Consider the following 12,653-nt stretch of genomic DNA (forward strand, 5'->3'; position numbering starts at 1 on the left):
TTGAGGAATGGGACTGATGGGATTGCCCCAAGATGGACAATGGACTTGATGACTTCATTCTACATTGTTAGAAAATATCAACATATATGAAAAAGTTTCATTGCAATTAAACATCAGGTATTTAAACATCATGCTTTCTCTCCATTAGAGCCTAATGTGCTCTTTTTAGTTTCTTTCTCTGCTTTATTCTAGTTCTGTGTGCTCTAACACAACTGTCTGGTTAAAATAATTCCTTCCTTGCTGAAAGTCAACTTTACTCTAGTTTTGAATTCACATGATGCAAAATAGAAATGAGTTTCTTTCAAGGACATTAAGAAGAGGAAGGGAAATAAAGTGGGTGGGGGAGGATGCTTTTTTGTTGCATCTATACATAGTTCTCCCACATCCACATGATGTCCCAAAGCACTTCCAACCAATCAGGTGTCGACAAATCAACTGGATGGCTGGTTCACCTGCAGAAGCTGCCTGTTCCTAAAACACTGCTTACGTGAGGCAGTGAAAAAGGCAACGAGTTTAACTTCTCACTTGCAAAACGCCAGATAGTAAACGCACATACAGTGCGCCCCAAGAACGACAGCAGCTCATGGAGAAAAGGGACTTTTGAACCAGGCTTGGGAGAAGCCTTCCGTCAGGCTGAACACGATTTGAAATACTACTCAAATGAGGAAGTCAGTTCCTTTTATATATTTTTCTAATAAAAGTTCTGGTTTGCCAAGTGGTGAGTAATAGTAAAAATATTTTCCCAGCAGTGGCATGCAATTCTAACTGAATTGTCTCAGACTGTTGGAACAAGTATTTTGTGACCCTTGTTCCTTATTAGTTGATCTGCAATGAACATTTGTTGGTTGCATGTTCAATCTACGTCTGATTGCATGATAAAGTAAAAACTGAACAGTAAACTATTTCAAGCCAAAAGGGAAATGACAGATGAGCCTCTGGGCATCTGCTCTCAGAGCATCTTCACTGCTGCCAAATATGGAGCAGCCAGGATGACTTCAGCTGAACTTCCCCTGCAATCTGTCCTGTTCTGTTCATGTCAGCAGGAGATGCAGTTGTAACTAAGGAACTGCTTGAACATAACACAAGATTGAAGTACGTCACCATCAGTTAACATGCAAAATAAATCTAGGTTTTTTGACTGGTGTGAACAGCACAAGAAAGGAGCAAGCCTTGCAGCCTCAAGCTTTATCATTCAATAAGATGTGGACGATCTAAAACTAGGTGGGACTGAGAGCTGTGAGGAGGATGCAAGATGCTTCAAGGCAACTTCGACGTTGAGTGAATGGGGAAATACATGACAGATGCAGTATAATGTGGATAAATGTTAATTTGTCCACTTTTGTAGGAAAGACTGAGAAGCAGATTATTACTTAAGTGGTGAGAGATTGGGAAATGTTCATATACAAAGGGACCTGGGTGTTCATAGACATCAGGTCACAGAAAACAAACATGTAGGTGCAGCCAGCAGTTAAGGCAGCAAATGGTACATTGGCCTTCATTGCAAGAGGTTTTGAATACTTGCTGCAATTGTACAGGCCTTTGGTGAGGCCACACCTGAACTATTATCTGCAGTTTTAGTCTCCTAACCCAAGAAAGGAAATACTTGCCATGAAGTGCTGCAAAGATTCACCAGACTGATCTTTGGGATGGCAGGACTCTCATATGAGAAAGATTCGTTGAACTAGGCTCGCCTATACCAGAGTTTAAAAGAATGAGAGGGGATCTCATTCAAATGTACAAAATTCTGACAGGGCTCAACAGGCTGGATGTGGGGAGGATGTTTCCCCTGGCTTGGGTCTAGAACAAGAGATCACAGTCTCAGGATATGGGGCAAGACACAATGGCTAAGATGAGAGGAAAATTTTTTTATATATGAATTCTCTACCACAGAAAGCTAAAAAAAAGGCCCATTTACTGAATTTTTACCTTCTTACCAGGAATTGATTTGATGAACTGTCTCCAAAGCAAGTACATCTTTCTTCAAGTAAGGAGACCAAAACCATGTACTCATCCTGTGTAGTCTCACCCAGACCCTGTATATAACTATACCAAGACTGCAACACTTTCGTACACCCCCAGGAGAATAAACCTTGATGAAATATCAGCTAACCTAGCTCAAAGGGATAGACTTATCAGCAAGGCAATGAAATTTTACCTCTTGGACGCCAGATAATCAGGCAAGTAAATGTCTTATAGTGTAGACTTGTTCTGGCAGCAGGAACTTACCCATAATCTAAGTTGGTTAAACTGAAGATTCCCTACACACCGACGATGCATCTTCAATTCCTGACACTTGCTAACCTACACCAAAATCCAGTGATCAATAAGAGGCATGGGTAGGTTGAGGGAGGGGTTGGGAGAATAACGTGCTCTCTATGTCTCTATTGTGCACTTCTCAATAACATGGTTAAATTTTACTCCAAAATGTGATCAATTTCAATGTGTCAACCAGGTGACCAAATTAAAAGCAGCACTACTGCCTGAAGACTGGTGATCTTGAAGCATCTAAGATAGAACAAAGTCTTGACCTGATAAACAGTGGAAATTTTGAGTTGGAAGTGGAGAAGTGAAAGCGATGCTTTGCTAAACTCGTGCACTTCCAACTCTATAACCATTTACTCATCTCAGTCTCTTACTCAGCAAAACCCTCATCTGTGTCACCGGAACAGAGTCTATTAAATCATTCATACAGATTATAGTCTAGTGCCTTGTCTCTGTTTACCCACTTGGTTTATAAACCCTTAATGCCCTTGTGAAATCCTAGAATTGAGAATTTAACTCAGCCAGTGTTAGTAATACAGCTGCAGGAGAAAGTAGTGAAAAAAAATCCAATTCATTAAACCTACTTTTGCTATGAGGAACTTCAGACCACAAGCCTCAAACTAGAAAAACAATGCAGGTGTTAAGTGGAGATTTTCAGTTTATTCCAAGTGAGGTTTGGTTTGGCAATATTCGTTGAGTGAAAGGCCATATGTCATTTGGTCCTTATTTCTCAAGTTTTGTCATGGTTCTTTATACCAGAGAAGGATGCAATACAGCCCATCAAGTCACTGCTGGCTATTAGAGCAATCTTATTCCCTACTTATTCTCTAACCTACTCTTCCTCACATGCCCATCATCTCCTGTCAAGCATTCTACATGGGTAATTTAATGTGGCCAATTAACTTATCAGCACACCTTTGGGATAAATGGGAAAAATTAGAGCATCCAGGGGAAGCCCACATGAACAGAAAGCACTGGAGATGGGAATGAACCTAGGTTCAGCAATGGCACTGATTGCTGTGCACCCAGAAAAGAAACTGCCTCTTTGGCCTTTCAAGTTTGTTACACTAGTAAATGAGATTATGGCCTATTCAAGTCAGAATTCCATCCACCATCTTGGTTTAGTACCTCTTGCCTAGTTTTGTCCTGAAAAATAGATGAAACAATATATCCTATAGTTCTGCATCCCTCGCAGATCTCTGTACCCCTCCAATTCTGATCTCTTATTTTTGCCATGGATTCTTCACCCTACTGTTAGTGGTCATACCTTAACCCACCTAGATCCTTTCAGAATTCACTGCCTACTTCCAAGTCTTTTTACACCCTCAGTCCTCCTTTAAGACTCATCTTAAATCACACGATCAAGATTTTACTCACCTGTTCTAATATTTGTACCTTTGTCTATATTTATATGCCTTGCACAGATGCAGGTTGTGGTTTGTGTGTGGTTGCATCCTCTATCAAATGTAAATGAGAGGTGGGTACGTGATGTACTTTCCTGTAAAATTCTAACTGATTTGAATAAGTTGGGTACCAGGCTCTATTTATAGGTAACTAGGTGGTAAAAACAATGGCCCAGATTCTGGTGGTAGGTTCTGGCACTTTGGAACAGAAGTCCCAAATTTACACATTGATTGTTGATACTGTACCTTTTAGTCAATTCCACAGAGCAGAGCTGGATCTTGCCAAGATTTCCCTGGATTCATGTGGTGGTGGGTAGGGGGAGGAGGGAAAAGGCTCTTAGATCAATGAACTCATTCATTATAAGCCTTCTACAGCAAGATCATCTGGCTGCAGAGGGCCTGAGTGAATCCAGGAAAGTGCTAACACGGGCCCACAGCCTACAGTCATTGAAATCTAATATGGCCTCTTTGAAAGAATGGTTCAAGCTAACATAATTTTTAAAGACCATTGATAATATTTACTAATATTATAAAGCACAAAATTGATTGCAAAACTCTTTGGGGGCATTCAGAAGATGTTAAAGACAACAGGTTGGATCAGATTTAGGATTAATGATTAAGAGAGGCCTCCACAGAAAAAAAAAGTCCCTTGAAAATGCATCATTACAAGGATAAGACTGGTGAGACATAGCAATTTTCATTGTGGGGAGGTTATTTCGGGGCTAATGCAATGGTAGAAGTCATTTGATTTACCCAAGACATAACTGGCAATAAATCATTGAGTTAATTAAGCTACATAGATCTCGGTTTAATGGATTTGAAGGCAATCAGGGCCCAGTATCAATGCTTACCTCCTCCTTGCCTTCAAACCACTGGTACTGTAATGGCGTAGGTCCAATGGCAGAACAATCAAGAGTGACCGTGCAGCCGGCCGGGACAGAGGCACACTCAGGTTGCTTTGTGATGATGATACCTGTGGAGTGAGACATTTTTTTTTCTAAAAATCAGAGTCATTTTGCAACACCATCATCAGACAAACAAGCAAAGGGACTTCCACTCTTAGTTCCCGATGGTCAATATAAACCAGTCAATTGGCATTTTCAACATTTTGTTCTATTGAGGTTATTGGCCAAAAGTGTGTCCCCCTGAGTATGGTGAAGCAGGTATAGGAAAGAACAAAAGACCAGACATTTCAAGCATTGTGGATTTTCAGAAGATCTTCAATAAGGTGCCACACAAGAGGCTATTGAGCAAATTAGAGGACCTGGGATTGGGAGTTAACTACTGGCAAGGATCAATTAAGACACAGACAACAGAGGAGGAATAAACAAAGCATTTTAGAGTTGTGAGGCTGTAGCTGGTGATGTGCCACAGGAATTGAGGGCTGCAGGTACTAACAGCAGGGTCGACACCATCGGGCAGGTGTACACATGACCTCCCACCCAGTTGGACTTTTCTTCCCTGCGCCGCCCCCCCCCCCCCACCCCAAATCTCTAATACACAACCAGTAAATGCAAGTATTCAAATAAAGCTAAAAAAAACCTGATACTTTATCCTTGCCAGACATACAAATTCTAGAAGTCTCTGGGGTATTCCTAGAACGTTGATAACCCCAGTTCATTTCTGCTTCATTCCATCCTTACACCCATTAGAGAGACTGGAGGAAGCCGGCTTCACTTTTTACAGGTAATAAAAGCGGTTTGATTTATTTTGATGACCAATTCCAGATGGATGCTTTGTGTGCTCAAAGTAGGGCAGGAATACATCTTAAAAGTACTTCAACGGATATAAAGCAATGATTGAAGAACATGAAAGGAATTTGTGTGTCTACAAGAAAGTTTCGTTTTTCTATCAGTAATAGATTGCCGACATGCAGAAGGTCTGAAATCCAATTGGTAATTTTATGTCTTGCATGATTGAGGGGTTGGGAGTGAAATCTCCTCCCTACTCTAATAGAAAGTGTAGGAAGCACACCTCTTCCCACGGACAGCACTCTCCAAGACATTTACTAAAAGATCAGATGGGTTTGATTCAGGAGCTGTTAGAATTAGGAATTGAAACAAAAGGCCGATATTTTTGTTGGAAAGAGAAATTCCAGTTCTTCAACTGACTTATTTAAAATGATTCGTTTGAAACCACATTTCCAACACCAGCCCCTTTTTATTAATGCAGAAAATGAGAGATACGGTACTTTGTACCTGTTCCACACTGGATTCTGCTTCTGACCATGTGGTGCAGCTGCTACAATAGCAGGGGGATGTTCAGTTTATTATTTTAGCTCAAAAAGTCAATGGAATCAAATTTCAGAGATAGGAGTTCAACATGTACATATAGTTCTCCATCAGACATAAACACAACAGTGTGAATTTCTATCCGAAGATTTTTCTCTGTTAGCAACTGCAATGCTTCACAAACCTCTTGGAGGAGTGCTGTGGAGTAGGTGGGCCTCTGTCACTCAGATCGAAGCAAGCCCCAGTCCTCAGTTACAACTGGGCGCAGAATGAAAGGCTAGAGGGCACAGGAAAACTGCAGAGAGAGACAGCTGAAATAAAGGGCCAGGCTGCACTGATGACTGCATGATAATCCCATACAGAATAGACAGCAACCTGCACGTGCACCCGCCTGGGTATTGGACTTCCCTGCAGAGCCTCTGACCTCCCTCCACCTCTGAACTCACCAATGAGTCCCAGAGCTGAGGGGCTGGATACATTTTGTATCAGACTACTCGGCTTTACATCAATCATAGTCAGTACACCTTGACTATGATACCGCCTCGGGTGTACTGGCTATGGTGGATGTAAAGCCGAGGAGTCTGATACATTCATTTGAGAGTGTATCAGGCACATTCATTTGAGAGTGTCACCTAACTTCACTGAAAAGCAAAGCTTAGGTCTGGCAAGTTTAGTGTTTGTGTTTACTTTCTTTATTTGACTGTATATTCTTTTTTTAAATTAACAGCAGCTAAATGTACTTCTAAATAAATGCACCTTAAATTAAAAATATGTAGATTTATTCCCCCAACCGCTTGCAAATTTCTCTGATCAGAAGTATTTGGAAATCGAAATTCCTGACAGCACATGCCGTTAGAAGGCTATCCACTCACTGCACAGGTGTGGCTCAAAGCCAGCTTCACAGAACCCCCACAAAGTTGCAAGGTCATTAGTAATAGCGTGGGTGCAGTGCGTCACAAGCCAGGTCCAGTGAAACTGGCAAAACACCACTAAGACGACACCAGCTTGATCTATCACAGTCGTGCTTCATAGGACAGCAGTGCTGAGTTAGTGTGGGGAGGGAGAAGGTTTACTGCCCAGGGCCTGACAACACATGCCAGGTAAGTCAGACTGAATCGCGAGCAGCATTCCAACTGGTTAATGCAAGCACATCACCCTTCTAGTAAGAGGCATTTATTTTTCTAAGTGTGCTAAAATGAATTTACGCACTTAAATTTCTCTCCACAAGAACACACGAGGAGGATATTCAGCCCATTGAGTCAAGCCGGTTCCCAGGAGAGCAATCCCATCAGTCCCATTCCCCATCTCCTTCTTTCCCTGTTCCTTATTCTCTTACTTGTCCATCAAATGCCCTACGATTCCATTAGGGACTAATTTACACTAGGGGTGGATGTTCTAGGGGTAGTTAATCTACCAGTGTATCTCTGAGATATGGAGGAAACCAGAGGACCCAGTGGAAACCCATGCAGTCAGAAAGAGAAGGTGCAAATGCACAGACAGGAGACAAGGTGAAGTTTTGTCCTGGGACCCTGGAAATACGAGGAAAAAACACCAACATGTCTCTGAAGTTCTATCCTGAGCTTTATAACCTGAATGTTTCACTTTCCTTCTGATTCATCCAATGTTATATTCATTTTGAGTTGATGCAAATATATTTTTATTGCTGGAACACGCTGGCAATTCAACAGAAATTCCAAACTTACACATTGATTGTTGATACTTCCCCCTTCAGTCATGGGGTTCCCTTAAAGGTGGGTCGTCAAGCAAACCACAAGAAAACATGTTTTGGTGCAGCGCTGGGAGTGCGAGTGCAAATTTTGTGCTCAAGTCTCTGGGCTGGGAACCATGAAATTTTGACTCTGAATATACAGTTGGCTCTAACCATAGACAACTTGCTGTTGTGGAAAATGTGATTCTCAATCCTCATTGCTCAGATTCTAGCCTATCTCACTACAATGCGATAAACCAGGAGGTGTGGCATTAGTGCTGGTGTGGGAGTGTTGAACAACTTCCACTGACGCCATACCAATGAAATCTGCAATTAAAACCCGCCCACTATCTATCAATTCTGCTGCTTCCAATGGACAATTACTGGGCAACCAGAAATCTTCCCCAGTTATGTGGGTTTAAATTCACAGCTCCCAATGGTGTTGAGTCAACCTGACAAGGTCCAATAAGCATGGAATGAGCAAGGTAGGCCAAATGAGTTTTCCGATTCAGCACTTGGTTTTAGAATACTTGAGCACTCATGGGAGTTTCATAAAATTAGAAATAAAGGCAATTCAAGAAGTAGTGACATTTCCTTTGCACGTTTCACAAAGCTCAAGTGCTTTTCAATAACTGCAATTACACAGCAACATTTCCTCAAACAGCAATCTGATAATAACCAGGTAACTACCTGCAACATGCTAATCTTTTCCCAGTGGTTCCATCGTGAACTACTGACAAGGAGCTCTTCATGGGTCAGCTCATCTCTAGGCTTCCACATCAGTTCCCAGTGGTTCCATCGTGAACTACTGACAAGGAGCTCTTCATGGGTCAGCTCATCTCTAGGCTTCCACATCAGTACACCTAACCCTCTGTCCTGCCACTGAATCCAGGTACAAAGCACAAACATTCAGAGCAGAGAGAGTCGGATGGACTTTGCATCCAAACACTGTTTTATATCAGCCAAGGCTGATGTTTGTAGCACAGCCCCATTCATCTGAACTTCACAATCAAGGTCTGAGACTTTGTTAAGAGCAGCCAAGTGGTTTGGATTTATTTTTTAAATTTTACTTAACAAGTTTTTAATCTATTTACCTCACATAAGAATGATTAAGTACTTTTTTCCTTCTGTTTTTAAAATGAGTCTGATCAGAATAGATATTCAAAAGCAGATCAAAGGCCTTTGACAGCAGTGAGCTGTCACAGGAGGTCTCATGATCTACTGCCTGAAGACCAGTTGTCCGTGGACTGGTGTAGTACTGAGGTCCAACCGTTGTTAACGGGAGTAAGCCTGTTCCACTATTAAACAAGATCATGGCTGCATGAATGAGCAGCACATTGCACAGCTGTTAGAGTTTGCTGCTTCACTGCTCCGGTGACCCGGGTTCAATCTTGACCTCTGGTGCTGTGTGGAGTTTGCACATTCTCCAGTCTGACCCTGTGGGCTTCCTCTGGTTTTCTTCCACATCCCAAAGACATGCAGGGTGGTAGGTAATTAGCCGCTGTAAATTGCCCCTAGTACGTAGGTGTGGTATAATCTGGGGGAGTGGAGGAGAGTGTGGGAAGAATAAAATGGGATTACTGTTGATTAGTGCAAATTGGTGATTGACGGTCAGTGGGCAAAGGACCCGTTTCTATGACTGACTTATGACCCAGCACTGTAAAACTACCTCCAGTGTCACATTCCTTAATGCCTTAGTTAACAACAGTCTGTCACTCAGATCTTAACAGATAGTTTAACATCAATTGTCATTTGCAAGACAGTTCCAGACTCCTAACACCCTTTGACAGTAGGCCTTTCCTGTCAATTTTTAGTTGTTCAACTATGCTCCATAGTCCCTTACCCAAACACGATGGAAATAAGACTAATGGAGAGAAACTACCACTTTCCCTTAATCATGGTGAAACTCTCTACAAACTAACCCTGTTATTTCCAGTACTAGAAACCTCATTTCCATCAGTGCACTATGTAATTAACCTTTGAGACCAAGCAATTATTCAAGTAAATCTACACTGAGCTCCCTTCAAAAGGCTATTTATCCTTCCCTTGCAGTGGTTGTCACCACTTATCATGGTACTCCATGTATGGTCTAATTGGACCCCAATCACAACCTCCCTACCAAAGCAACCCCTTCCCCAAACCCACCACCTGCCCCTTGTACTACGGTCTCCCAAGTATGAAGGACAGTATTCATTAGCTTTTGATGATTCACATTGTCCAGCATCTGGCTGTGACATTATGTGCTCTGTGTTGTGGACCCCCATGTGGACTTTAGACATTTAGGTTCAGGATTAGCATTGGTTACTGTTGTTCTGCTATCTTACAATACGTTTTACATATTATCCAAGGAGGTAGATATGGTCTCATCGCATCTGAAAGTTGCGCTTCAGACTGGGCAGCACACCCTCAGTACTTCTTTAAGGTAGAACTCTAGCATGATTGGACATCCCCAGCAACAACAATTACACTTGCTCTCCATTTGCCCCGATCCAAAGCCATTTTCAGCATTCAGCAAGTGCCCTTGAGTCAACAAGACCAACGTTTCAGAATGTTGAAGCAGTGATACATCTCCAGACTAAAATGCACATGACTTGAAGGCGATCCCGCTGCATTTGTCATGGGGCAAGGAAGCAACATTAAAAGGAAGGTTCAAGGTGAAGAGGACTGTGCAGGACATATATAATGTAGGTAGTGAACTGATGGCGAGAAGGTGTGGACAATGAATCTGGCCGCAGTAACACTATTCAAGTAGACCCTACTATCCTGGCAGTGTCAGGTTTTGCTGGTTGTTATTATGGCTTCCCCCTGTGTTATGTGGGCTGAAAAAGGTTTAAATTACAAGGACAGGTTTTATAATCTAGACTTGTACTCCCTCAACCACAGCAGTGATCTTATGGAGGGATTTTAAATGATAAAATGTATTATTAAAAGTAGAAGAGGAGAAATTATTTCCTCTGGTGGGGAATACGCAGATCAAAGAGTCAGTAAAATTGGAGTTAGGTTGTTCAGGATGGGCACTTCATTCAATGGATAGTGGAAATCTAGAGCAATCCCACACAAACCTGCTGAGGCTGGAGATCAATTGATATGGCAATGAGCTGTGACAGTAGGACATGGTTTTGTAGTTAGTCTACATATTAGCCACAAATGGATAAATTCTGACTAAGGACTTGAGGGAAATTATGGACTAAGCAAGCTACGGTTTGACACACTGCTCCAGTAAGGCTTTTGGTCAATGACTCATATTGCACCCACAGCTCATTTCAATCAAATTTAATTTCTTGATTTACCTTGGCTAAGGCATTACAACAATGACTTCAATGGCTGTAGATCACTGTGACATACTGAAATCAATAAACAGTGCTGTAAAAATAAATGCATTTATCTTTATTTAATATTTGATGATGTTTTCCAACTGAATGCTCCCTTACCTGGCTTTTCTCTGGGTTGTAGGGTTAAGGTTCTTTTAAACCGTTCCTCCCAGCTCATCCTCCTCCCAGCTGCAACCTTCTCAGCTTGCCTTCGCTGCAGCTTTTCAAGGAAACGGGTGCCTGCACATCTCTTTCGTTCAGTCAATGAACAAGGAGTCACTGTCATACAATAAAAAGAAACACCCTAACATCCTGCAGGGCTTGCATACCTCATTCTCAGATTAGTCACTCAACAGCTTAGACAACCTCCGGATCCAGCAGGATAGGAGAAGTAAAAGCAAACAGCATAACCACACGTGTTATTTATTATACAAACATAGCGTCAGGCCCAAACTTGGAAAAGTCCCTAGAGTTCCAGTGCATCTTGTGCAGTGTTTTCCATTGCTCTTCAAACAAGTACTATGTGGTGATAGCTGCTATCGTGACATTCTTTATATCAATGCACACTTCTTCCTTCCATCTGAAAAGCAGCAGCACTGTGGAATCTTTTGCTATATTAAAAATGAGTAATGAATGTAAATTGCTGCTGTTGAGCCTATTAAAGGAACAATAGTAATTTGCACCTAGCTTGAAGCATATTAGATCAGTCGCTCCTATGCAAATTTTACCAAAGAAATACAAAAGGTTATATGGCACCTTCAATGTAGTCAAATATCCCAAGATGCATTTACTTGGCTCAGCACTCAGGAACAACACTAATAAAATGGGTCATTACCACACTATGCGCAGAGTCACACAGCACAAACACAGGCTCTTCAGCCCATCATGTCCATGATGACCATTGAGTACACCTTTACACTAATTCCATCTACCAGATTTGGCCCATAGCTTTCCATCTCTTGGCAATTCAAATGCTTGTCCTTCCTCTAATGTGGTGTCCAGAACTATGCATAGAACTCCAGCTGTGGTCTAACCAATGTTTTATGAAGTTGTACTATAATCTTCCTGTTCTTATATCCTATGTCCTGTCTAATGAAGACGAGTATTCCAATATGCCTTCTTCACCACCTTGTCGCCACCTTCAAAGATCCTTGGATTTGTACACCAAGGTCCCCCTGTTCTTCAATACTCTCCGCGGCCTTATCATGCATTACACATTCTAACTTTATTCATCCTCTCAAAGTGCATCACCTTGCATTTATCAGGATTAAATTCCATCTGCCATGCTCTGCCCAAGTTACCTAATGATCAATATCCTGCAGCCAACAATTACCCTCACCATCAACACCACCAATTTTTATATTATCGGCAAACATTAATCATTCCTCCTTAATTCATATCCAAATCATTAATGTATACAACAAACAGTAAGGGTCCCAGCACCGAGCCCTGCGGTCGCAGGCTTCCAATCACGAAAACAATCCTTCACCATTACCTTCTGCCTCTTATTACCAAGCCAGTGTTGGAACCAATTTGCCAATTTATCTTGGATCCCAAGGGCTCCAATCTTTTAGATAGCTTCTTCCCTTATTGATACAGTAATGGTCTCCTTAACCAATACTACAAATGTCCCCACCTCTTCTGCAGTCCCCCAGCAAGCTTGAAGATTCTATACTCTACAAAGTCAAGTTGCCAGTCCAGTCCTTCTTTCAAACATGCCTCAGTTATAACAACAATA

The 12,653-nt window shown here is 41.8% G+C and overlaps 1 protein-coding gene across 1 annotated transcript in view; it reads right to left on the reverse strand.

The window, feature by feature from the left end:
* malt3 (MALT paracaspase 3) overlaps positions 1-12,653 on the reverse strand; it is a 103,709-nt gene that overhangs the window by 76,185 nt on the left and 14,871 nt on the right. Inside the window, exon 2 of the mRNA XM_052042613.1 lies at positions 4,517-4,638. Coding sequence (XP_051898573.1) covers positions 4,517-4,638 — 122 coding nt within the window. The remainder of the gene's footprint in view (positions 1-4,516; positions 4,639-12,653) is intronic.

The sequence above is a fragment of the Pristis pectinata genome, chromosome 32 (assembly GCF_009764475.1).
Source record: "Pristis pectinata isolate sPriPec2 chromosome 32, sPriPec2.1.pri, whole genome shotgun sequence".
Taxonomy (NCBI): Eukaryota; Metazoa; Chordata; class Chondrichthyes; order Rhinopristiformes; family Pristidae; genus Pristis; species Pristis pectinata.